At 39.6% G+C, this 27,909-nt stretch overlaps 2 protein-coding genes across 3 annotated transcripts; one reads left to right on the forward strand and one right to left on the reverse strand.

Moving 5' to 3' along the window:
- pi4kab (phosphatidylinositol 4-kinase, catalytic, alpha b) lies at window positions 1–27,843 on the reverse strand. 2 transcript variants are annotated; one of them, XM_053326165.1, is made up of 55 exons: window positions 27,732–27,843; window positions 26,310–26,426; window positions 25,703–25,796; window positions 25,227–25,315; window positions 25,056–25,128; window positions 24,638–24,900; window positions 24,397–24,463; window positions 23,530–23,678; window positions 23,369–23,434; window positions 23,166–23,262; window positions 22,868–23,059; window positions 22,643–22,743; window positions 22,364–22,493; window positions 21,702–21,831; window positions 21,510–21,605; window positions 21,220–21,403; window positions 20,114–20,217; window positions 19,678–19,846; window positions 19,548–19,598; window positions 15,613–15,721; window positions 14,086–14,222; window positions 13,871–14,004; window positions 13,692–13,774; window positions 13,539–13,609; window positions 13,240–13,364; window positions 13,069–13,150; window positions 12,761–12,844; window positions 12,369–12,458; window positions 11,906–12,025; window positions 10,934–10,948; window positions 10,702–10,794; window positions 10,328–10,484; window positions 10,095–10,222; window positions 8,865–9,023; window positions 8,290–8,441; window positions 8,087–8,194; window positions 7,827–7,954; window positions 7,498–7,656; window positions 7,268–7,347; window positions 6,951–7,150; window positions 6,435–6,525; window positions 5,541–5,708; window positions 5,190–5,243; window positions 4,952–5,072; window positions 4,705–4,834; window positions 3,723–3,866; window positions 3,543–3,613; window positions 3,351–3,457; window positions 3,125–3,229; window positions 2,846–2,971; window positions 2,620–2,740; window positions 1,624–1,783; window positions 1,453–1,542; window positions 1,275–1,358; window positions 1–1,157 (listed from the first exon to the last, which is right to left on the reverse strand). In XM_053326165.1, exons 1-55 carry the CDS (start codon window positions 27,828–27,830, stop codon window positions 1,106–1,108), a joined length of 6,309 nt encoding a protein of 2,102 aa, XP_053182140.1. In that variant the 5' UTR covers window positions 27,831–27,843; the 3' UTR covers window positions 1–1,105. The 2 variants fall into 2 exon arrangements, with proteins under 2 accessions (XP_053182140.1, XP_053182141.1); XM_053326166.1 differs by lacking the exon at window positions 10,934–10,948.
- On the forward strand, window positions 16,034–19,103 carry serpind1 (serpin peptidase inhibitor, clade D (heparin cofactor), member 1). The gene is made up of 7 exons (XM_053326167.1): window positions 16,034–16,093; window positions 16,278–16,548; window positions 16,771–17,414; window positions 17,500–17,648; window positions 17,835–17,959; window positions 18,158–18,302; window positions 18,498–19,103. Exons 2-7 carry the CDS (start codon window positions 16,286–16,288, stop codon window positions 18,687–18,689), a joined length of 1,518 nt encoding a protein of 505 aa, XP_053182142.1. The 5' UTR covers window positions 16,034–16,093; window positions 16,278–16,285; the 3' UTR covers window positions 18,690–19,103.
- Window positions 27,844–27,909: the final 66 nt, after the last annotated feature.

The following is a 27,909-nucleotide window of genomic DNA, read 5'->3' on the forward strand; positions in this document are numbered from 1 at the left end:
TAAGTTAATAGATCTTTATTTAATTTCTTATCTTATGCATTCTCATTCAAAAGGCATGAAGATAGAAAAGGAGACAGAAAATGGGTCATGGATATAAATATACAAAGAGAGGCAAAATCTTTACATTCAGTAACATTACATAAAGGCTTAAGCTAACCATATGGACATGGGGCACAGCACTTTTGGATTACTAAAATAATTTAACCAAAAGCCACATTGGTCACAGGCTACATGGTAGTTAACACATAACTTCATGCAACCACCCAACATTCAAACTGTGTCTCGCCTTCATCCAAAAATAATAGAAAAGTTTGATTTATGTGCATTATCTTCCCTCCCCCTTTGGCAATGTTTAATGTACAAAACGCAGCCCCAGTACATCTTCTCTCCTGTAGAAACTGCATATATGGAAACCAAAAAAATACAGACAGTGTAACCCATGTCTATACAGTCAGTCCTCACTGTTAAAATGCAAGACGATTACCATGCCATAGATTAAAGAAGTTTGACCAGTCCATTAAAAAGAGAAGCACAGTAGCACAGTCGAGTACGAGATGACAGAATAGGCCACACTGGTCAGAACTGAAACCTGTCTACATCTGCTACTTAAGTATCCAATTACAATTCAATCCCCATCTAAAATCAACAGCATTAAGAGTTCACATTCACGAACATTAAAAATCATTTAAAATTGGCACAAAACTCTGATAAGGTATTAACTGAACGTGCAGATTACCAGAAGGTTTTTTTTCCATAAGTGCACAGAAGTCAAGATGCTAGTGCAATAATATAATATTAATAATTAATAATAAAACTGATTTCAACAGAACATAATAAATAAAGAAATAGACCACTAAAAAGAAAAAAAAATGATTGAGGAGGAAACAAGAAGCTAAAGCAAACACAAAAGACAACATCCAACAATCAGCTGCAACAATGAGCCACAATCTTCAGTGCTGAACATGAACAAAGGCACGCACGCACGCACGCACACACACACACACACACACACACATACACACATACACACATACACACATACACACATACATACACACATACATGCCATCTACCAGTCAATATGCACATGCTTAGGCACAAACTTTTAGTATGGGATCTGGTTTTGGTAATATTGGATCATGTCGTAGGTTCGACTCCTGTAAAACAACAACAACAAAACAAAAATTGACAAACGTGAGTAATACTTTCTGGAAATCAATATTAACCAGAAAATAATGTGAATGTGCAAATTGTTTAGGTTCTTTTGCTCTGACCTGTTGCTGAGGAAGCAATTCTGGATGACTTTGATGATAAAGGAAGCCGCCTCTTTTTCGCTCAAACCCGGGTTGAAGCGCTGCCTAGATGTGAGCAACAACAGGAAATGATATTAAAACTGCCTGATCACAGTCACACTGGCACACAACTGCAGACTCATCCGCACGTCTGACTCACTTGAGCAATTTTATGGTTTGTCCTCTGAAGCAGGGGAGGCCGGTGTCCAGCATGAGGTTCACTAAGGAGACTACTCCATCCATGTAGGGCCTAATTCACCAGAGGAACTTGTCTTAATGTAACATGTTAGCTATCATCAAAGCACTTGCTTTAGCACTGCCACATACTCACCTGACAGCCAGGTATCCCCTCACACACATCTCCATAAACCATTTGAAGGGCGTGGCCTCCATCTTGCCACCCATGATCATCACCATCTCATCAGTTAGTTTGATGTCTGGCTCCCAACCGAGGTTCCCGCCAGGAGAACTTTCAAACATGAACCCAAAGTCTGGAAAACAGTCAAGTATATATGGACACACAGTCAGGGGCAATGACTTCTTGTAAATGATCTAGTATAGTGTCACAGTGTAAGGATAAGTAATGTCTAGCATTGTCAGTATAAATAGTCAATTGAAAGGGCTACTAAAGGGTCCACATAAGTGTCAAAGAGCTGTCACTTAAATTGTTCAATGGCCTTTTTTGTATTATCCATTTTAATTTCCACAGAGAAACGTACAATAAAACGATAATGTTATATTATAAAAATACTAATTCTGCCATTTTTCAAAGGAAAACTACTGGTTTTAAAATGTAAAAACCCATTTTCCATCCTTCCATGCAGCCATTGTTCTCTATTGAAATAAGTGTTAATAAAGTATACACATCAGTTTGCATAGACTTGAAACTTGTTTGAGATTGGATATCCATTACAGTGAACATGTCTTTTATTTTTGCCATGTTATTTATGTTTTCTTTATTATTATAATATTGTGTGGTGATGCAGTTGTGTGAGTAGGAACCGTTTTGAAAATGGTTTTGGTTTGTGAACTGATAGGGAGGAGGGAAAAGTCTTGTACACATTCACACACACACACACATATAGATTAAGCTTAAAGCCGCTATACATGGAATCCAGAAATGTATGAGTTGTGTGCCCTCTGATGGTAGTCAGAAGGAAGTAAAAAAGGGATGAGGAAGAAAACACCAGTTTTTCTCCAGATTGTCTAAGTTTTCAAAATCTTATATTTTGATATAAACTATAATAACTAAAAATTCTACATACATACATACATACATTGTTCATACATGGTGGCTTCAAACAAACACACACACAAATACACGTACCAATGTGGATGAGGTGACCCTGACTGTCCAACATGATGTTGCCGTTGTGTCTGTCTTTTATCTGCAGCAGGAAGAGCAACAAGCTGTAAGCTGCCATGCTGCGGATGAAGTTGTAACGTGCCTGGGAGGAGACAAGACGAATATTATTATAGGAATATTTTACTGATGTGCATGCTTCAAAGATGACTGTAAAAGTGGCTATGAGGTGGTGAGACATGGCATTTACCTTCTGGAATGCAAGTGTGGATTCATCTCCATACTGGTTCCTGAAATAATCGTACATGCCGAAGTCTGTCTGCCGCCCCAGCTGGTCACGAGACTTGCAGTCTGGGATGCACTCGATCACGCCACACTGTGATCGAATGTCAGCAAAAGGAGGAATAAGAAGGGGAAAGCTAGACTTGTGGTTCCATCATATTAATGGGAAATTTGTTTTGGATTATTAATAGTTCATGCCAGGAAATAACCTGGCAAGAGCATTTAAAAAAAAAAAAAAAAAACTTACTCCAGGAGCCGTGGCCACCACCCTGTAAGGAAACACGTAGAGATCCAGGCCCACCAGCTGGAAGATGTTCTTGAACAGGCTGATGATCTGAAGCGCTAGCATGTCCTGAACACAAATAACCAAAATGGTAAAGAAAGAGAAAAGGAGATTTAGTAAAAGCCAGAGAAATAGTAAAAGCTGACATTGCAGTGTGGTAAGTAAAGGGTGAGTGGTTTAAAATTGAGACCTGTCTGCAGTCATCTCCAACTTTAAAGATGGCCGCCTGCCAGCAGATTCTCTTGGCCTCCTCTTCACTTTTCCCTTCATCCACAGAATCTGAGCGACACTGCAGACCTAAGGGGAAGATATCATAGTATGTTGTTTGTTTGTGCACAAAACGGGCAATATCTATTTTAGGTTCTGTAAACATTGACAGTACCTTCTTTTTCCAGCTCACTGACTCCACATCTTCTAACTTTGAATTTGGCAAGGTAGGGAGCTTTGGCAGCACTGAATAGATATACAAAAAAACCCATAAAATGTTAAGTGAAGCTGTTGTGTTTCTTTGTCAATTCTGGTAACTGTTAAGAGTATAATTGAAGTCAGTTTTGAGGTTCACCTTTGCATTGGGGTTCCGGACTTGTAGTCTATATCTAAAACTATGGCCTCTGGGTTACTGGGAAGATAACAGCCAGGTTGGACTTTGATTTGTGACATGGCTTCCAGGCAGGCCCTCTTCCTCTCCTCCCCTTTGGGAAAAGGTCTGATGAAGACAAACAAAAACACACAGAGTTACCACTACTCTATTACCGACTTTACTGAGAATAGCAAGCATGGGTATCTAACTGACTGAATGACACCAGACAGTTGGGCTCTGCTGTTATTCCCAGAGGAGAGTCACTGAGGTAGAGAGTAACGGAGAATGGACGTCAGGGGACGGTAGAAGTTTGTGGTTAGTCCCTTGATATTTACAATTATTGCCTTAATGAGGGCAAAGGGGGATTTTGACAGCCTCTAGTGTAAGTCACTGGTGGACAGGTAACTCAGCAGCAGAGGGAGACAAATCACAACATACGATGTCTTCCAGACCAGTGAATAATCGGAGAGACGTTGACCAAATAAATTAACAACAAAGGCATTTTGGGAGTAGATCACTGGTGGTTCAAAGCAGGGAAAAGAACAAAACATCTAAACTCAGGGGAAAGCTTATCACTTCATAAACAGGACAATTATCTGTTGGGTTGTGTTACTGAGTTAAGTATGGCACGCAAATAACAGAAAAGTTCAACTATAGGGCTTCTCTAAGGCCTTCGTCAAAGTGTCAGCTTCACATATACTTATCTTTTCCTTCAATGTACCCCACAGTATATGAATTAATTATATAACAACTTCAGGAACCTTTAAAGTGAAGAGGATAGTCAAGAAACACATGATGATGACAATAGTGAAATAAGCAGAAGAATTGAGAGAAGCAGAGAGGGGAAAAAAGTAGAAGAAGCAAAATAAATCAAGAAATATGATTTGTTAAAAGGATTACAAGACTATACAGGAGGAATTTTAATGGCCTACAACATGGTTCCTTGTGAAAAACATGTTCATACTTGATAATGGCTGACACATTGGTGATCTTATTGAAGAAGTCAAATTCTCTCTGGTAGAAGTCCTTGGCTGGCCCAGACAGAGATCCAGTGATCTCCTCCACCATCTGTTCCAACAGCTCACCTATGTCAGCTGGAGAGCAGAGCAGCAGAGAAGATCAGAGTTTTGTAAATGTGAGTGCATAAATAGATGTGCATGTGCTTGTGTGTATGTGAGGGAAAGATTTTTTTAGAGACTGGAATATCTCACGGTCTTTCTGGTTTCCCTCCTCGTCCAGGTATATGTTGGTCTTCATGTTCCAGATGAACTGGTGGGCGAGCAGCTGAGACTTCTGAGCGGCCCACAAGATGTACTCCCTCACATAACCCATCTACACAACAACATGCAACAGAAAAATAAAGACAGGCAAAGTTTTGATGAGTAAATAATCTGAAGATACCTGGGCTTTAGGAGGTAGTAGGATGACTCAAAAAGATCTCGTATTTACCTTGTCATAACGAAGCGCTTGGACAATTTGAGGAATGTAAAACAAAATGGCGTCCTAGAAACAGTGGAAGAAAATATTTTACTGGGAAGGAAAAAAGCATCACTAGAAAGAGTTTCATCAAATTTGACTAGTGCTATCTGATAGCACTGGTTATTAGGAGTAAAATTTAAAGTTGTGGTTAGTGATACAGAATTTGACATATTAGTGTACTTTTTTGGCCGGTTTCAGCTCAATTCTATCTGGTGGTGGATGTCACCTGAGATATTAACAAATATTTCAATCCATAGAGCACAAAAATAAAACTAAAATAACTGCCAATAACATATAATATAATAATATATTTGTGCATACTGGAGGAAAGGAGCGCAGCACTTTGACCCCGTACTGGGCTGTGAGAGGGTGGGGAGGGTACATGGAGGAGAAATAGGAAAGTCCAGTTGGTGGATCTGCTGGGGCCCAGCACAGGATATGACTCAGCTCTGGAGAGTCAGCATCAATTGTGTGCCACGTCACCAGGAACTGAAGAAAAAGGGAGAAAAACAAGCAAAAATTATAGTATGTATAGTAGTATGTATCTCAGGATCCACATTTCTGTATCAAATATGACATCAATGTGATGCAAGGTTATCACCTTATTCCTGACATAATGCTAACTAGCCTCCAGAGAAAGCTCTGCCTATTAGTCACTAAAGTGACTGGAATAAACAACTACAAGATGTCAAGGAGGATCATTCACTAAATCATGAAGGCCCTTGGGAAGGCTGTGCTCTGCCTCCCCTGCTTCTTCTCTAGGCAGGTACAGGGCTCATTAAGAGTTCAATCAGGTAGAAATAAATGGAGAGGACTAGAGAAAGCTGGAGGGAGAGAGTGATTACTTCAATAACACCATCATTTCTCAAGTGACACTATTTGACAACTTTCATTACACAGAGCAACTAACAAAAACTTTATTCAACTTTCTTCACTTAAACTTTTGTTGCAACTGCTGTAAGTCAAAGACAATTATTAGCGCTCAATCTTCCTTCAAGGATGCTAAATTCAAGTCTATTCAAATGAAACTGTATGAGGAAAATGTAACAATGTGATAATCTAAACATTTTGTAATTGCTTAATACATAATAATCAATATTAAATGTGACCCTTTTACCTGCTCTAAATACTATAGAATAAGACCATGCTGTTGGTGAATGAAACCAACAGCATGGTTGAAAAAGGAAATCTTGTCTGGCAGATGGAGAATCTCACCTTGACTGCTTCAGGAACGTCACACACAGCAGCCGGATCCATTCGCACCAGACGAGTCACCTCTGACACAATGGCTTCTGTGTGTTTAAACCTGAAAAAAACAAAACAATCATAATAATAATAATGATAATAATCGGTGCATTCCTAATGAATTACTTCTGTTCAGATAAATTGCACTTCCAAATAAACAATGTTCATGTTGTTTTTTTATGACAACAAAACATTAATTATTTACTGTAATAAAGTCTGTGTAAATACATTTTGTATAACGTGTAGAAGGGTTAGAGTGAGATTGTGAATGCTCTGCTTGCTTCTAGTTTGATCATCATTCAAAAAGGTCTTGCTACAATGGGCAACAATGTGAAGTTAGTTCTGGATTTCAGCTTTTAAAAACTTTATAATAATTATTTTTCTGGGACACTGAGACTAGAGACTCAAATCCATTATCTAGAGGAAGAATGTTTTCTGTGAATCTGGTCTCAGCATTGACTAATATGAGGTTTGGCATGTGTCTACCTGGCAGGCAGCTGCAGTGCGAGGTAAGGTGCTATGCTCCATGCCAGGTTCACGTTGTCCTTCCACTGCTTTTCTGTCAGACTGATGTATTTGGACCTCCAGTTAGCAATGCTGGTCTCCACCGACTGTTCAGTAGCGATGGCAAGCTCTTGAGTTGATAAGGGATTGTACCATATTGTCAGCCGCTCAATCTCGCTGGCCTTGACAGACACATAAAGGAAATTGGACCGTATTAGTTCCCCAAAAAGGTGATTTAAAAAAAATAGAAAAAATGTCATTACTACCATATATTTGTGAATATGAACTATGGTCATTACCAATAAAGCCAGTAAAAGAGTTCGCCGTTTCATGTAGTACTTGTGCAGCTGAGAGCCTCTGTTGCTTTTTTTAGACAGACCTAAAACAATGCCAGAGAAATATATTCACAACACATCATGGCAAAGCTAACTTTTTAAAATTCATTTTTAATAATTTTATCTACAGACTTAGTTGACAGCACATACTGTGTTCCAGCATAGCAAGTTTAGCATGCTGTGTGTTTTTCTACCTGATTTCTTAGATATGGTGGACATCCCAGAGGACAGAGGGTAGGTGTTAATCCATCCCTGAGCCACCTGTTGCCTCTGGCCAACTGCTGCATCAAGACTGCTTCGGCTGTCTGTCACTGTCACTACAGACAGGCTGTTCACTGACATGTCTTGGGGATCTACACACAGACAAATGTAATTTATTATCAATAAATCAATCGGATATCAACTTCACTCTTGAAAAGGTCAACAAGGCCTCTCTGAGTTATAGTTGGAAGATATATCCCTTAACTTCACAAAGACAGAATAGGAAAATAAATTTAAAAAGGTCAATGTCTCAATGCTTTACCTGGAGGAACCAGCTGATTGGCAGCCAGATACTTTTTGTCAGACTGCAGGCTGGCGTAGAACTTGATCATTATACTGATATCTTCTCTCAGCCTCTTATCTGTTTGAGTGGGAAATTTGGGACTGACTCTACAGGAAGACAGAGTTAAAATAACATCAGAGGACAGAAAAAGAGAGACAGTTTTAAATTTCAAAATGAAACTCAGGTTGTTTTTTTTTGTTTTGTTTTTTTACAACAACACAGATCAGAATTATTCTTACGTGAAGTAGTCAAAAGCTGTGGAATAGATCTTTTCTCGCAGTACATTTCTGATGGTGGCATTTGTCACAACATCAGCATGCAGAAGAGTCAGACCCAGAGTCAGCAGTCTGGAATAAATACAGATTAGAGTTTAGGATTGAGTATTTTTCACAGCTCATTAATACAGAATTTAAGATTCTGTTGGAAAAATTAGACATGGCACCTAAATCTTGGTCCTATGGCAGCAACATGTGTGTTTAAGTTGGTTTTGGCTCCTCCAACATTCAGAGACAGAGACCTCTGCAGAATAGTGGTGAAAATCTCCACCTGGTCAGCACTGCTGTACTTGGCTATCTCAAATCTCTGCACCAGAAACTGCAAGAAAAACAGAGAGGAGACATACATGGAGATCAAGACAGATGCTAGCTGTCAAACCTTTGACGGTTTGACTGGAAGTCTGTCATATTTTTTGTGATTTAGGGCAATGAAAGATAATTGTATTGCCCTAAATCATAAAAGATATGACAAACTCCTAGCTACCTTTTTACCAAAACCTCAAATGTTTTGGAAATGATGAACCAAATTTAAATGTTGTATACTTTCTGAACTGATTACTAAATGTATATGGCTGATAAACATGAGCATGCTTATAGTATTTTCATGACTGCAGGTTACATGAACTCTAGATTCTGAAGTTTCTAATAACTTGAACAGAAACACACAGAATGATGGTAAAGCGGCAATAAAAGGACATGAACTTTAGTGGGAGCAAGCAGTTTCTGTCTCAGTGTCACTGACCTCTATCCAGAGGAAGTGAGGGATGACGTCCGGTGCACAGGGTGCAGGCTGACTCTCCTCTGAGACAGCCAAAGGGCCAGTCTCTACCTTAGCCTCCGAAAACAAACCCATCTTCAGCTCTACTGTCATCTGCCACGCTCCTGCCATCTCACGCATGAACTAGAAAGTAAGAAAAGATAAAATGAGATTGCACATTTGATTTATGAACTATGAAGTCTACACTAAGGGCCTGATTTACTAAGATCCCAAATAAAGGTTACTAAATTGCGTGCACAGTGCAATAGATTGTAAGTTTCGTTTGTGTGCGTTTTGCGGGTGATCTACTAACTTTACTTTGTAAATGAAAACAGGTGCAACAGGGTGGAGACAGCAGTATTTAAATGAGGGCTTTGCTTGTCTTAATGGAGAGCTTGGACGAGCAGAAAGTTGCAAGCGCAAAATGAAATGTGATCAGGTTCGAGGTGGAAGAGGTATATTGAGTTATAACAAAAACAAATATTACCAGAAAAACAGACATATGGGAGATTATTTGTGACAAAGTCAATTCTGTTTGTAAAACCAAAAATATTCCACTCCTAAAATATTAACACAGGTGGATAAAATCCGTGTCCTGTGCGTATTCTGTCATTGTACCTCCCATCTCCTCCTCTCCACAGTGACAAAAGTGCAGTGATCAGCTGGTGAATACCTGCCCTTCAAAGGTATTATTTATAGACACAGTTAGCGTCAGAAAAAATACCTTCAGGTTTGGTAAATCACAATGCGCGTGCTAAGTAACATATTTGCATTTTCTCCTCCCTGTATTTTGCACATTGGAGTTGAAACGCCCCATATTACATATTCATTATGGCAAACATACTAAATGGACAGCGCGTACTAACTTGCACATTTGAAAGACGCAAACCTCAGTGCGCCACATTAGTAGATCAGCTTGCATATTTTTTTCGGGTATGGACTGGAATGGACTGTACTTGTATAGCGCCTTTCTAGTCTTTACGACCACTCAAAGCTCAAGGACACATCAACATGTGGACTGGAGGAGCCGGGAATCGAACCGCCAATCTTCCAATTGGAGGAAGACCGCCTCCTGAGCCACAGTCGCCCCGGGTGATGTCCAGTTTGCTCACGTTTTTATACATGCAAATCTTTAGTAAAGCAGGCCCTAAGTCTCTAATCAATTTACATCACTACACAAATTATTCATAGAATATTATGAAATGTGATACATACTGGCACTTCCACTCCGTTGTGTGCAGCCAGGAGCCACTCCCAGCAGGCGATAGCAGTTTCCATACCATGTTCTGTAAACATCTTCAGAGGAGACCAGCACAGATGGTGCAGAAGCTGAGGGTCGCAGTCTGAAAGGTCAACAAGCAGATTGAAATAGAATCAAATAAATAGAGAAAAAAAGATTATCAATTATACAGCTCCTATTAATAACTGAATAAAACCAAGGTACTGACTTTTGTTGGTAATAAGCAGGGCTGCCATCTTGAACATAGTCTGGGTGAAGGCCTCTGGGTCTTTTCTGTCCAAAGCACTGGTCATCTGAAGGATCATCAGCTTGTTGAGGTCTGACTGGCTGTGGGTTGCTTCAGAGAACTGAATCATACCAGCCACCTAAACATCAAAAAAATAAATAGATTAAAATCAAATGCAGAACACAAAATACTTTTGCTGCTACTATTGTTTGATTTACTAATCGGTAAAGTCAAGTTAGTTCATTTTAAAAGCTTAAATCCAAAGCTTTTGCTTCTTTCTCTCTTGTGAACAACAGACAAAACTGTTTTCCTTTATGGCTTCAGAGATCATATAAAAATTTAAGAACAAATGTTACCTCTCCAGTGTACCGGTTGCGCAAGTTGAGAGATGCCATGAAGTTGGAATAGTCCTTCTTAACACATGCTGGTCTCTCTGTCAGCTGTGTGGTCTAGTGAAAAACAAAGTTTAGGGACCACTTAGAGCCACACAATCACAAGCTAACGAGATAAGGTACTTGGCAGCACTATAACACTTCTACGAGTATCATGCTTGAGCCCTGTCTCTCTGTATTCAGTGTTCAGACCAACCTGAGGGAAAGCAGCCTATGGTTGGCCATGTGTTGGAGGGAGAGCACCAGCATAACCAGTTAGCCAAATGGGCAACCAGCCAACCAACCCACCCGTCCATTGCAGGTAAGTAACCAGGTAACCAGCAAATCCGCAAACCAGCCAAGCAACCAGGTAGGTAGTTCGGTGCAGTTTAATAAAGACAAAATACAACAAATGAAGCAAATGAAAAGACAGATATAGCAGAATGCAAGCCCAAGAACACATGAAATGCACAAAAAAGCAAAATAATGTCACACAGACTAGTGAGCATGCACACATGGACAGTAACTACACACCCAGAGCTTACAGAGCGATACAATTCTTGTGCTTTGAAACACATCATAAAACATATATATGCACAAAGGATACAAGACACTTTTGCTCATTGTTAACAAAACTGCAAATGCTTGGACAAAGCAAATAAATGGCACATTTGCTGTTATATTAAAAAGCCATTAATGTTGGACAAATGTTAATAAGCATCAAATAAATAAGGCTGTGAGGCCAACAGTAAGTAGCCAATTTGGGTTTTAAAATTTGCAGCATTTTAAAGTATGTCACAAAAGTGTTGCATCACTTCTAAAAATGTAAACTTCTTCAAGAAGGCACCTGTCACTTCTTGAGACATTTTCAATGCTCTGAAAAATGCTAGCTGCACTTACCTCTGAAAAAAAAAATCGACCTAAATCTTTGATGTATCTCCACAATATGTCATACAATACAGTATTGTTGAGATGACAGACTAGGGTTTGTTTTACAGTCTTTAAATACCTTAAGATAAAAATGTAATTGGTGTATGACCTCAGAATTATTTTGGGCCACAGAATTTCATTTCATCTGAATTTAGCAGAATTTAATTTGACTAGGGAATATAAGATTTACAAGACAACAATACTGTGGTGATAAGACATGGGTTTGTGTGCAGACATGCATGGCCTTCATGTGACTCACGCCTAGTGTAGTACTCAGTCTGTTGTAGCCTGCGAAATGTAGTATGCTCTCAGTGGCCATGGCCAGGCCTGTGTGCTGAGACAGTCCCGACACCCAGTTCTGATGCTTGTTCAAGTACTCCTGCACAACAGACAACAGGTAAGATGTAAGGATGGACAGAAAAAGGGAAGGGGGGGGGGGGGGGGGGCAGAAATAAAATACCAAATATGTTTCTATGGGTGCTGTAGCCAAGGTGGCTTTGCTCGAAATAGAAAGACACAACTAAAGTCGAGTGTTGGAGTTTTGGAGCTGAGAATTTGAGTACATCAACGTTTCTTAGTTTTACTTTCAGTAAAATCTCAAAGAGAAGCAGTAGCTAAAATTAATTTAACCCTTGAAGTCAATCTGTGTCCCAGTTATGGCTGTTTTTTTTGTCAATGAAGAAATCTGTACTTTGAAGTGAAATAAAGGTAAAGAAACTAACCTGTAGGTGAGACTTTGTGACTGAAGGGGCCCATTTCATTGCTTCTTTCAGGATCTCACCACAGCGAGCAGCAAAGTCCTTCACTATGCTCTAATACGAGATAATGAAATCAGACTGAAGCAGTAATCATGAAGTACAGAATATCAATTAAATGTATACACAAAATGCTGAGATGAGGCCAACTCCTTCTTTTACAATTTTATTATTACACGTTGAAAATGGCAAGTTAAACAGATCATATTATAGAAAAACATCACATATCTACCAACCATTGAGGATAATTAAACAATACAAAAATAGTAACACAGGACAATTATGAGGCCACTACTATCTTAAAAACTAAACCTCTGCTACCCTCTAGTGGTCATCTTTGTAATAACAGCCAGACTCACCTCTCGGGCCTCATATGTGTCAGGCACAGTGATCCTGTAGGGAGTGTCTAGAATGTCATAGTATGGCTGATCCTTGTGGATGTCCTGAACAAGAGGAGAAGAAATATGTTGCTATTGAGGCTTAAAGTTGCATCTATTTAAAACATTTCATTCAAGGTTTTACAACTATCACTTCAAGCAGAAATGGTTAGAACTAAGTTTTTGATTATTCATGTTGACTAAAAGATGCACCAGAAGAGATCATTCCTGATGTTTTCATTTCCCCCACATATATTTTGTTCATATATGTCCGAGATGTTGTTACTTACAGCGCTTAATGACAGAGAGAGTGTCTGCAAGATGTCCAACATGGTTTTCAACACACGACCACTCCAAAGGAGATGAGGGAAGCTGGTAAAAATGAAGGGACATACAGAATGTAATTCATGAAGTGCTAAAAGTACTAACACAGTAACACAGAGTAACAGATTATCACTCACGTCTCTGCCAAACCGGAAAGGTATTTGTCTGCCACTCTGCGAATCCTCTTGTGGGTGTGGTTAAAGTTGATCAATAAGAACTGGGCATGTCGCTCCAATTCCTCCTCCTGCTCTTTGGTCTTTGGCTAAATAAATAAACAATATGCATTGACTGTTAATAACTGATCCTGAAGAATTACACTATAGTCAACAAGCATTTTGAAGTTTGTTGCTATTATTCAAAACACCATAAGAAACTTTGCAGAACAGATGTTAAACTAAGCTCAACCAATGGCTCACTGGCCTGCAGTGACACCCACCTTCTCAACCATCATCTGGAGGAAGACGTCAAACACCTTGTCGCTAACACAAATAATGCACTGCATCATGCCTGAGAAAACAGAGAAAAGAGAATTTGAGAATATGAATGATATACAATGTGAGCCAGTGGTGTACAGACTTAAAGCACTCACCAGATTTATCTTTCTGGATAGCTTTGTCTTCAAAGTATCGAAACATGACCTGGAACCTGTCAGGATCATTAGATCGTAACATCCTAAAAGAGTGCAAGAGTAAAATTGAATATTGCAAGTTTCATAAGGGGGTCCCATTATATTAAGAAGGCTAAACTCATCAGTGTAATGAAGCTGACCTCATGTATTCTAGTCTGTAAACTGAGAGCAGGTATGTCGACATGGCAAAGTCAAGCTTATTAATGAGGGCAGATCCTTCAGGAGTTGGGTCCAGGAGATTGCTGATGGTTGCCCGCAGCTCGCTCAACTCAGCCTGGAGGACAGAAGTTTAAAGATTAATCCTAGTGCATCACTATGCAGGTGCGCCATTTAATAATCTCATATTGAACACTACCGGTGTGACTGTGTCATTTTTCAGAGCAGAGTTGTACTGCAGTTCAGAGCGAAGAGGTTCTCCACTGGGGAAGGTGAGAAGAGGAGACGTGGTGGCAATCTCACAAACGCCTTCATACCACTCCTCTGGCCAGAGCCCTGAAAGAAAAAACATATAAATCTAGAAATGGAGGGAACCACTGGTTCTCCATGACTGACACTGATTATGTTGCTGTGATAGGTCCATTTTGAAATAAAAAAATAGACCTGCTCATTGGTTTAATATTAATAATCGAAACTAAAACTTTTTGCACATCCCTTACATTTATTTTTCCCGTTTTTCGCATGACATAAATCTCCATTATAACTGAACATTCACCACAACTTCTTCAATCTACTGTTGCAATAGCCTGGGCAAACAAGTAGGGTTTCCCACAGCACTTTACAGCTTAGGCAGCCGCCTAAGCAACACGCGCCTGCCGCCTTAACTAAGGTCTAATAAATATATAATTAAAATCAAATTAAAATTAAAAAAATTAAAATTAAAAAAGTATATCTATTTTTTTTTTCATTAGGGCCTGAATTTCAGCACGGGATTGCGGGTATTGCGCACAATTTAATTGATTGCCGCAAATCCAACACTTATATTCCTGCACACACGTCTGCAGCGGTGGTTACTGCAGGACGATTGGCTGGAACCACTGTGTCCGACTTTAAGGAAGTTTAAGGAAAAACACAGACTGCTGGTTAAAACATAAATCTACATCATCTGAGGCAGAACCTGCTCAGAAAAACTAATGAAAACAGCACCATGTGATGTCAACATTAAAAACGTTAATCCTCAGACAGGTAACGGACGTTTCTATAGTAACAAGTTTCAGACTAACCGACTCAGAGTATATGAATGGCTCCAAATAAACAGGTGATATTAACGGCTTAATGTGTAAAATGTTGCGCTGCTGTGCGTTTTATCAGCTGATGTTACAAAATGTCAATTTTAAGTCACTCAGATGTTTCTCATTCATCAGACCTGAAGAGAGAGAGTGAGGCAGATTCAACAAAAACCTGATGCTAATGCTACTGAAGCTGAACATCACTACTTAACTGTATAATACTGGCTATATAACTTGTAATTACTATAAAATACAGTTCAGAGAATAAGTAAACTATAGACTGGTAGAATAGAATGGTTTAACATGTGCAATCTAATTTAATCCAATACAGCAGCTCTGCTATACATTTTACATTTATGAAGTTTATACATTTTTTGACAAGAAGGTGAAAATTCTGCTTTATGCTCATTATTGAGTGATTGTGGTGTATTAGGGTGCGTTATATTGAAAGGTGTTCCTAATATTTTGTCCACTCCATTAACATACATGAAGAGGGCAAAATAGTAAGAACACCATTCAACATAATGCACCCAAGTACACCACCACCACTTAGTACCACCGCAGCTATTTAGCTCTTTAAATCAGAGTGTTCCTTTTAATTTAATTTTATGTCAAGCATCTTAACATTAAACATTTAACATAGCTGTTCATCTCACCTGATCCTTCCACAGCAAAACCCATGACCACAGAGTACAACCAGAAGTCTCGGAACAGCTTCTGGAGGCGAGGTTTAGCCTCTTTGATTGGTGGAAGACGTCTGGTCAGCTGCAAGATACAGAAATGGACACAGAAAATGTGAAAACATAAAGCAACTAATGTTGCATTATGATCCCATTCTATTAAATGTAATTCTGAAAGTAGTGGTGAGAAGGAAATTTCATGAAAATTTAACCTTAAAATACAATATTTAACTAAATAAATAAATAAAAATCTCTTACCAGATAACTATATTTTTAAGAATAAGTCAAATTGAATATTCTTAACAAATAAGCCGAATTGTGAAGAGTTAAACATTTTAGTCAGTGACAGCATTTTTGGTCTGTTTGATCTGGTCTATTTGTTCAGGAGGAGACGACGTCAAAGTTCAGTTTTGTATTCAGTTCTTTGCTCTTAGTACTAGACAGCACTTCAGTAAAGGTAAGACATTTTGACTGACTGATACTGCTACAAAGTAAATTTTACATAAAAATGTTTTTCATTCTTAGCCAGCCTCATACTTGTTTTCCTACGCTATTTACGAAAATGTAACTCAATCGAATATAGTAAATGTTGATGAGAACATTAATTAATCTGTCCTAAATGTCGTTTCCCTCTGCCACAGCCTTAAGGATGTGGGTAATTACGGTAATCTCTGTGGCCCTTCTGCTGGTCAGTCCATCCTTGGCTGGGATCAAAGAAATCAGCTCACACTTTAGTGACCCCGTACCAGACCCCAGAGGCTATGAACCAGGAGGGGCAGTGGATATAGACACCATGCCCTTGGAATTCCACAAAGAAAACACTGTCACTAATGACCTGGTTTTTGATGGCTTTGAGGATGAAGATTACATTGATTTTGATAAGATCCTGGCTGCGGGCAGTGACGACTACATGTGAGTATTAAATGTTATAACTTCTGATGGATTGTGTGGAAAAAGTCATTTTGAGAAAATAACTTGTGGTATAAAGCATTCAAATAAAAATGTTTGCATACATTAGGCTGAACAGAGACGGTTCTGAACATTTGTGACAAACTTGCCTTAAAACTAAATACCAAATCAAATTAAGTATGATTCTGTGTTCGCCTAGCTGGATGATGAGCTTGTGTTTTTCAGCGAAGGAGATGAGATTGATGAGATTGCAACACCAGCTCCAGACATTGACATCTTTGCCGAACCATCTGACCCAAAGATTCGCCGTGCCAGACTCCTACGGCTGTTCCATGGTCGGTCTCGCCTTCAACGCCTCAACAGTATCAATGCCCGTTTTGGTTTTAATCTCTATCGAAGTCTTCGAAACAATGTCAACCAGACTGACAACATCCTGCTGGCACCTGCTGGGATCTCAATCGCTATGGGGATGATGTCTTTAGGGGCAGGACCTGGAACCCATGATCAGATCTACAAAGTTCTGGGATTCGCTGAATTTGTTAATGCAAGCATTCATTATGACAACACAACAGTGCACAAGCTCTTCAGGAAGTTGACGCACAGGCTCTTCCGGAGGAACTTTGGTTACACACTGCGCTCTGTAAATGATGTCTATGTGAAGAAGGATGTCTCAGTGAAAGATACTTTCCGTGCAGAGACAAAGGCTTATTATTTTGCAGAACCACAGTCAGTGGACTTCAAGGATCCTGCCTTTCTGGACAAGGCAAATCGTCGCATCCTGAAGCTGACAAAAGGACTGATCAGGGAACCACTCAAGAGTGTGGACCCAAATATGGTGCTGATGCTGCTCAACTACCTGTACTTCAAAGGTGGGTGAAAACATAGACAAACAGAAAAACTATCTGCTTTGTTAGTTGAATCATAATACACACAATTATTTGTTTGTATAAACAGGTACATGGGAGCAGAAGTTCCCCAAAGAAGTGACTCACTATCGCAACTTTCGCGTAAATGAAAAAACAAACGTTCGTGTGCCAATGATGACCAACAAAGGGAATTACCTGGCTGCTGCCGACCATGAACTAGAGTGTGACATCCTACAGGTGGGTGGCTTCACACTGATTTTAAAGTTTAACTTACATTAAACTAGATTAGAAATCCAGATGGTCAACTATATATTTAAAAGGTGAAAAGTCTATTTCAGGTGAAGCTCCTCTTAAGTACACATACTGATCAATAAACAGATGAAATGTGCTGCATGATAATGGTGCCAACTACCCTGTTTTCAGCTCCCATATTCAGGAAACATCAGCATGCTCATTGCCTTGCCTCGGAAGATCACTGGCATGAGGACCTTGGAACAAGAGATCTCCCCCACTGTTGTCAACAAGTGGCTCAAAAACATGACAAATAGGTCAGCATCGCTCTCCCAACAAACTATAATCAATAGCTGAGCAATTGTACTGTACACAATACCATGCAATGAACTTTTTGAACAGAGCTCCATTATATATATCAATGTGGGTGAAAGTGCTTACACCTAGTAGAGATTTAAAAGCGATACCAGGAAGAAATGTCCATTAAGGGACTGCTTTTCTATGCTTTCCCTCAGGACCCGTGAGGTTGTGTTACCTCGCTTTAAACTGGAGCAGAACTATGACTTGATTGCCAATTTGAAGGAGATGGGCCTCACTGACTTATTCCAGGAGCATGGAGACTTCACTGGAATGACCTCTGAAAAGGTTGCCATGAACTGGGTGAGTAAGATTTAATCAGTCGTAATTTCAGAGATAAACAAATAACCAACCTGGTCCTAAAAAGTTAAGTCAAAACATGATAAAAACAAAGGTGACTCAGTCTGTCCCCTGTACACCTTATCAACAACATTCTGCTAATAGTAATCCTTACAAAGTATTTCAACATGACGGACTCCCTCTGATTTCCCTCCCCAGCTGAAACACCAGGGAACCATCACTGTGAATGAAGAAGGGACTGAGGCTGCTGCTCTGACCCAGGTGGGATTCATGCCTCTCTCCTCTCAGATACGCTTCACCGTGGACCAACCCTTCCTTTTCCTTATCTACGAGCACCGCACAGACTGCCTTGTGTTCATGGGTCGGGTGGTCAATCCTTCACAGAACTAACTTGAAGAAAAGGTCCCACTAAAAGTTGAACTATTCCCTACAAATTAAATGTTTCACTTCAGTAAGTTTCAGTGTAACTGAAACACTACTGCTACTAACTGCAGAAGTGTTATTCTTAATACTCAATTACTTTCATTGGAACAAAAAGAAAATGTAACATCAAGTAATGAGCCCATTTTGGGTGTATGTTATCTGTGGCTGAACCTTCAGCCTGTTCAGAAGACTCAGCCTGTCTTGAGAGTTTGTCTCAATGATTCATTGAATGCTTGTTATCATCTGTCTGTTAATGTTTTGCAATGATGTTGGTGGACACGTGAGACATTACGAAAGTGTCATAGCTTTAATGCTGTAATAATAGCAGAAAAACTGTGGAATAATGAATTGAAGGGGATAATAAAATAATATATAACACTACTATACAATAGAAAACCATTTCTGTGCAATGTTGGTGGGAAAAGAAGGTTAATTGTTAATTTTAATTAACTATTACTATCTCAATACTACTAATTTGTAAAACCACTTTATGAGAATTTACCTAAAAACTACAACAATAATGAACAACAACTAAATGAAAAAACTACACTCACAGATTGTGAAGACATTCAGCAGTGAACTGGTGCCACAGATGTTTGTATTGTAGCCAACAGGGTAAATATTTGTTCATGGAGTTAAATGCTAACTAACAGCTTGGATTCATCAGTAAGATCTCAAATACTCCTGTTGAAAGATCTCAAATACTCCTGTTGATCCACAGATTAACTGTGCTCTATATTTGTATTTTAACATTAATTTGTGTGGCAAATCAATTAGGCATTGTTTCTTAAGGGGTAACAATTTGCATAGACATCACATACTCACCACAGCAATCACTGGAATGAGGACTCCAAGATTGCCAGCACTACTTGATGCCTACAGGAGATAAGGAGCAATTACATTGCTGTTATCAATTTCCTGTTGTGTTTAGATGCTTATATATTCAAGCACGTACCTTCAGTGCTGGCCCCTTATCTGAGGCCCTCTCACTGGCTCTCTTTCCTTCCAGACCCAGTTGGACAAACAGTTCTAAAAGGTTCACCATGAGTTCATCCACAAGCTGCTCCCCCTGCAGGTTGGCAGCAATGTTGGCCAGGGCGTTTATCACTGCCAGAGAGCAGTGCCTTCAGAGGAAATGCAGCATACATGATGGGCACAGTTAAAGCAATACTCAATGCAGACATACATATAGGCCACACAAGACCAATGAGACCTATGTACTGTTACTATTTATCTTTTTTTATCAAATATGATGGAGAAAACCAGTGTAATACACATCAGGACAATGTAAATTGCTACTATAGTGTTCTTCTGCTGCAATATTAACATTCTCCAAAGCACATATTCTCCTTTTTTGCCTTGGCAGTGCACTGGTGTGAGCAGATGCTGACCTGTAACCATGATCTCTGTAGTCTTTGGTAGCTGAGTAGACCACGGAACTGGCCTTCACACTGATCTGCTGGAACAGGTTCCACACCTCCTGATAGATGTATTGCTACAGAACAAATGAACACAAAGGGCCCCATTTTAATGATCTATAGTGCATGGCGTGAAGCGTGTGGCACAAGTGCCTTTTGGGCGTATCCAAATCCACTTTTGCTATTTTAACGGCGGAAAAATGTTCACTGCGCCAGGTGCATGGTATAAAAGGGTTAAGTCCCCTCATTAATCATAGGCGTGTTTTGGGCGTAACACGCAGTAAACCAATCAGAGTGTCATCTCCCATTCCCTTTAATATCCAGGCGCGTTGTCACCTTGGCGGATTGTAAATTTGATGACGGATTTACCAGGACTGGTCACATGACTACATTGACAGCTTCACTGATCATTACTGCCATTGACTGACTAACAAAGACACATGCACCACGCCTGCCATCCGCCGACCGCAAGATGGGGCCCATAGACAGTTAAAGCTTTTAATGCACCAGTGGCTTCCAATCTTAAAAATGAGAAAGAATCTGTATTACAGATCTGTTAGCTGCTCTTCAGAGTCATATTATACTTACTTAGTTACATACTAAATTATTTACATAGTCACAACGTTTAACACAACAACAACAACAAAACTGGAACAATAAATACATTTGTGATCTTAATCTGTTGTGTAGGATTGGACCTATTTCATGTGCTCTGTAAAATATAACCCATTGCACTCCAGAAACACCAGCTGTCGTCAAAACACCCCATTACTGTCAAACAGGGTGGTAACTGGAATACTGAAACCTACTCTTAATGCACACTATACTGAGTAAGTAAACAGCAGAGCAGCAAGCACAAAGAAACAGCTGCCAGCGTGTCAGACCCTCTGGGTAAAAAAGGATTACTGTGCTTCTATTTAAGCAACAGTTACACAATTTCTAAAAAATATCACCAGAGATGTTTAAAAGATCCCACCAATTCCGACTAACACCCAAATGGTCTACGATTCTGTGTATAATGTCAAATACTAGAAGCAAAATGCTGTTAAAATGTTGCATCACTTTGACTTTCAACTCACATTTCCAGTAATGACCATGCAGCCAAGCTGGTCTATGATGAGTACATCCAGCTGTGATGGAGGCTGGCAGAACTTTTGCTGCAGGATTTGTAGGATGTGCTCCATGACTTTCGGAGTGTCTCTCAGAGCCACTGCAATATGGCCCAGTGCTCGGATGGTGTGATCTGGGATTAGGTGGGCATCCCTGACAGAGAGACAACAGGATTTTTAGATTGGCTGATCATTAGTATTAAAAGATTTTGAAAATATTCCATTTGATTACATTTCTTTCAACCAGAAACATTGCTCACTTGTCATTCTCCTGTGAAATGTAAAGGCGATTGGAGAGACTAGCCAGAAAGGCCTCCACTATCACCTGATCCATGGTCAGACCAGCTTTCAGACATCTAAAGAGACAAAATAAACACACAGATGCGAAAAATGAACGAGTACATAATAATCATATTATTTAATCAAAGCTGTGCCAGGTGTTTGCGTCTGACCTGCAGATGTTGTCAATGGAAATGTCTCTGAGCTGCTCATACATGGAAGGCTGGTCTTTCCTATTTGACAGAAGATTGAAGGTGGACTGAGAATGCTCATTGGTCACATTGATCCTGATTTCACCTGCGCCTTAAAAAGAGATGAGAACACAGGCAGAAACATTAATGACAAGGTTTTATTAATTTAAATACACATTTTTAAAAACATGATTCTGTGCAGAAAAAGGTTGATAGTATTTAAAGAGCATGTTATCTTTTATAACAAATTAGCAGCTGATCTATGCAGCAGTGGAGAACAGCACAGAAAAATCAGTAACCTGAATTGCATCCCCAATTGTCTGTATCTGTAGCTGCTTGTCGATGAACACTATGTGCAAATCGATAGTGGATTGAGAGACGGATGTGACAATGACACTGTTATTGATGTAACTTTGTCACTGGATCATCAGACATCAGATGCTTTGTTCTGCACTGCTGTACTAAATCCCAGCCAGATATATAGTACCCAAATTCTATTTTCCATGATAATGTCATTTAAAGTGAGTCACCATAACACCAGGGCTGGTAAAATTTGAACATTTACTTGCCATTTGGCTGCTGGACAAAAAAGTAAAATTTTCACCCTAGTCTAGGTCAAGCGGTGGATGTGAAGTAGACAGTACCTGTGTTGCACTGGCTGTGATACTTGTAGAGTTTGATAAGAACAGGGGAGGGAACCACCAAGAAATCCCTGAGAGAGGTCGTGGCAGAGTGAGCCACCACTGGAAACCTCTCACACAGACGGCCCAGGCCCTGAGGCATAGAAGGGAAAAATGTGAATCATCATGATATCATTACTTTTTTCCTCAAGTAATGTTATGGACAAAATAGAACCTTGTGACACTTCACTTAAATTTGTAGACAATATCTTAGTGATCTTTCAACCATGTAGCGTTATATACCTGTAGGCAACAGATGAGCAGGGGCATGTGGGCGATGATGACTTTACTAGAGGTTTTTGACTGCAGCTTTTCTGACAGTTTTGTGCACAAATTCTCGGCTCCTGAAAAGAAAAAGACACCAGGAGGGAAATTTTATATAACCAGTACAAATAAATACATACAGTATCTCTCTGGTTATGACATCTGAACACACTGCTCTGCTCACTCTCTGCTACAATTGATTACCTTGCTCATCTTTGACGGCCCACACCATGAGGTCCACGCAGGCAGCGTTGGCCTGGCAACGAAGCTTGAGGGGACTCTGTTCCCCCGGCAACCCCCCAGTGTCATGAAGTACCCGCTGCAGCTCTGATTGACTACTGCTAAACTGCTCCAATACAAAGTCGTGCACTTCCCGCACAAATGCCGGCTGCAAGGCTGAGATATGGGAAGAGGGTATGTAAATTTGAAAGTGTTGTTTATTTAATGGACTACAAAAAACACCAATTAATACAGAATAATTAAGACTTTTATCATGCTTTACCTTTCATGTAGTACAGTGTGTCCCGCAGCATTTTGAACACACACACATAGAGAGGGTCACTGAAGGTTTTGTAATAGAGGTTGATTCCAGGATTAGACTTAACAAACAGAAGAGACAATGACAAAGAAGATTACTTAACTTCACACTAATTTTACATTTAAAAATGTATACAATCAGTTTTATAACAGTAGTTTTATAGTTACCTCTGTAAGTTCATTCACTGCAGCATCGAGTGCTTTCAAAAAAGAGTCTGAAACAAACTTCTTCACCTGAATGTGGACAGAACACAGTTAATCATACAGAATGTGGTAAATGCATTATGTCAGTGTCAGAGTTATGTTAAACACATGACAGGCCACTGTACCATGCAAAGGAGCTGTCGGAGCAGATCAATAGGCACTTCCACCTCGTTTTCTCCTGTTCCCATTAACAGAGGAGACATTGAGAAACTGGAGCTAACTGTGGAGAAATAGTAGTCAGGGTCTACTGAGCTACTGTCTGGGAGGTATGCACCTGAAATGAAAGGGACATAAGAGACATGAGGCAAGCAGGGGGAAAAAATGTAATATCTAAAACAAGGATGCGATATTGCTGATTCAGATACAATGCAGAAATTAATATGTGTCTATATAATAATGAAGTTGATCATCAGAATGCAGAATAGTCCTCAAATAAAATAAAAACTTTGATTCTGACACCAAAAACTGAAGATCATGGGGAGTTGATATTTTTCATCATCAAAGTCACCTGAGGTAAACTGGAAAAATCCTAATCTGATGTCATGTAAATCTATATTTGGCTAGTAACACAACTGTAGGGCTGCTCTGATAACCCTTTGAACAACAGCCTCTGAATCAATAGGAATGCAGGAAAATTGATGGATGGACTATCACTAAAACCACTACCGCCATGAGTGTATTTGACAATTGGGAGCAGGAAGTATAATAGACAGAGGGTTATGCTGTTTTCTGTATGTGGTTACCAAGCTTCAAAAGTTTCACCCAAACTAAAACTCCAATGTTAACCAGAAACATTGTGCATTACTGAATATTTAAGTGTGATTTTATACTTGATGTATCCCAATAAATATCATTCATAAGCCACACAGGCAAGTGTACAGTTACTACATAATGCTAATGGCTGAGAATGATAAGATGAGGAGGAGTTGGTAGAATGTAGGTTTCCATTGGCAAATTCAATCAAAGCAGCTTGCGTTTTTCTTGTGTTTTACCTTCAAAGTAATGTGGGCCAGAGGTTGTAGGAGAGCACGGTGAGTGGCCTCCTGAATCTGTACAGGCCTACAAGAGAGCACATTTTAACCTCTAACCAACCAAAACGAAGTCACTTGTCTCACATTATAGAAAAGAAAGGCATGAAAGATCATCACGCAACCACATTTAGTTGTTCTAAAAGGGCTAAATACAGTTTTGTTGAGTCCAACTAGCTCTATCACAACACACACATACACACACCAGTGCAGAGGAATCCAGGTTGGTCCCGGTGCGTCTGCGCAGAGTATCACTCTGACATACTGTCAGCAGTGAGGAAGGCAGGATGGAGCGGAAGTCATTGAAGGATCTGCGCCGCACTCCTTCGGTTTCCTCTGTGACACAGCGGGCCTGGGGGGAATCTTTGGGGAACAACTTGGACAACAGGGATTCATCTGTGTTGCTGTAGCGGCCAAATGCTCGAGTCAAGCCGAGCAGACTGGGCAAAATGTACCTGCACAGGTAGACTAGAGGCAAGAGAGGGTCTTTGAGGTCTTCCATTCTGAAGGAGTGAGATTTTGCATTATGGTGTGTGTGTGTGTGTGTGTGTGTGTGCGCGCGTGTATATGTGTGTGTGTGTGTGTGTGTGTGTGTGTGTGTGTGTGTGTGTGTGTGTGTTTACCTTTTTCATGATTATCAGGTGTTTGGCACATCTCCTGTAAGGCCTGCATGACTTCCATTATAGTGTGCAAAATCTAGAGTGGAAGTGCAATGAACAATCACTCAGCACTTGACTGCAAAGAAACGTGTACAGTAAATATAAAAGAGTATTATCACCACTTCTTAAACTGACCTCATGTCTGGAGTCTGGGTCTCTCTGTGCCACATCTGCTAAAAGAGTCACTAAACAGAAGCTGAAGTTTTCTGCAACCGGCAGAGACTCTGAGGAACAGAATATGACAAAAGACACAAACACAGGCAATTTATAAAAGGTATGCAGTAAGAAAGAGAAAAACAACTACACTCATCAAAATATGAAATTTCAATCAAAGTCAAACACAAATGAGGATTAGCTATCAGAACTAACAAACTGTATTTCCCAGTATGTTGTAATGTCATATATGGTCAATAAAATCAATGTCTTAAGAAGTGGAAACTGGTGTTTAATGGTATTTTATGGCTTGATCTTGACCTACCTCATCATATGTTGAGACATTATTGAAAATAAAAAATAACAATGACGACAAACATTCTTTTAGCAAGCAATGTAGTAAGTGTGAGCACTTTATTGTCGAACTAAAGGCCCCACTGTAAGAGGATTGTTCTTACCCTTTCCTTTCTTTCCCAAGCTCTCTTCAATCCATTGGACCCGTGGTAGCCCTTTCAATAGGCTCAGCAAGTAGGGAACAAGTGTGTCTTTGTGCTGCCAGTGTACAGAAAATCATTATACACCACAAACAACTGCACTTTGTGTGTCTAACAAGCACTGATTAATCATAAATGTGATGTATTTTTTATTCCAACATTAAATCAAATCTGAATCAAAGAAAACATATCAAACAATACTTTAATGAGAAGTGAGATCTCTACATAATTAGGTGGCAGGAAAGCTTTCCAGATCATATGTAAGTGTGATGAGGTTAGAGGCTTACAAGTCCAGCAGCATGTCTAATCACCAGTTTAATCAGATTAAGGGAATAAGCTTATTGCAGTGATATATGCAGAATCCTGCGAGAGGCTGCCAGAAAAAGCGGAGCAATAATAAAGATATAAAGATATTAATAAAATCTAAATATATCAGGCTACTGAATCTCCTTGTAATTACTTCTGTAAATTATAGCTTTAATTGTACCTTGTTATCCTTTACCTGCGAGGGGAATTTACAGACTTTGTTAAAAAGGCTCAACAGCTCAACTTTTTACTGACTACCACCCACCTGTAAGCCTGAATCCACCAGAAAAACAGCCAGGGCTATGACAGCATCTCTGCGTCGCACATCTAGAGTGAACACACCACGGACCTCCAGTGGACACATACATTGTAGCTTCTGGACCTAAAAGAGCACAAAGATATTACTTCTTTAAAAAAACATGATTTGATATAAACATATGATGAAAACCAAACTACCCACTCTAATGATAAGCACCAACTGTATTTGTGTAGTGTTGCAGTGTTGTATAAGTAGTTGGTTGGTTTATAAATTGTCAGAAAATGGTGAAAAATTTCAATCTCTATTTCACAAAGCTCAAGATGACGGCCTCAAAGGTCTTCTTTTGTCTCGGTTCAGTTCACAATCCAAGGACATTCAGTTTCCTATCATAAAAGTCTAAAAAAACAAAGTATTCACATTTGAGAAGCTGGAACCAGAGAATTTAAGAAGACACAAAACGATTTTTTTTAATCGAAATAGCTGGCAAATACTTTAATGGCTGGCAACACATAGATTAAAGAAATAATCACTGCAGCTCTATTTTAAAGAAATAGTATATTATCACTATTAGTTCTGTACATTCATTACATTTCTGCACACTGCTCCAGGGTAAATACTTCATTTTTTAAATTTGCTTGTATCATTTTTATACCTTTGATGTCTCTTGAGCTGCTGTAATACTTTATTTCCCTCATGGGAATCAATAAAGTTTACTGCTGCTAACAAACAAATGTGGGAACCATAAGCTATTATGTTGCTGCTTAAGATATCAATGGTATATTGACACAGGCATTTATTGATATTTCCTACAGTGCAAGACAGTCACCTAACTCTAGCTCAAAATAGCAGGGTTTTTTCCAGTATAAACACACATGTTTAATAACCCATGTGCTCTAAAATAGCAATACCAGTGACAGAATATTCCCTTATATGGTATTTGACTGCAATAAACATTACTTTTCCCAGCACGTCTTTTTTTTCCAAACTGACTGATCCATGTCAGACAAGTAGTGTAATGTAGATCATTATCATTGAAACAGGTAACTAACCATCTACCATACTGAACAGAACAGATTGTGAGCTCGCTCTCTCTCATCTGTGGCTCTTCACCGTGTAAACCTGTTTGACTGCAGTGCTGGTCGAGCCTGACTGCTGCAGTAACACAAGCAGCGACGCCACTTTCTTCTGCATTGCTCTCTATTCTATTACAAGAGCAAACTATGTAGGGAAGACCCGTTAAAAGTGATTCATAGCTACAAACGCATATACACCTGTCAAATGTTACCTTTGCTGTCACGTCAGTGATCAAAATAAGCCACCGCCTGTGCGGAAGCTACTACACCCTCAACAACCCTGTTGCTTATCGTTACTTCAGCCAATTAATACAAATGTATAGTTTGGAGCTCGCTCGCCTCTCCTTTTCCTCACCTTTTCGACCGGTGCGGGATGGTGGACGGCTAAAGAGCGGGCCAGCGACAGGACTGTGTTGAAATAAAAGCCTCTCGTACCACCTCCCGTTACAGACATGTTTACCTTTACATCAAACGAGCGAAATTCATCGAGAGGAGAGAGGCGAGCGGCGGTAGTAGCGCTGACTGAGCCGCAG

This window comes from Scomber japonicus, chromosome 9 (assembly GCF_027409825.1).
Source record: "Scomber japonicus isolate fScoJap1 chromosome 9, fScoJap1.pri, whole genome shotgun sequence".
Lineage (NCBI taxonomy): Eukaryota > Metazoa > Chordata > Actinopteri > Scombriformes > Scombridae > Scomber > Scomber japonicus.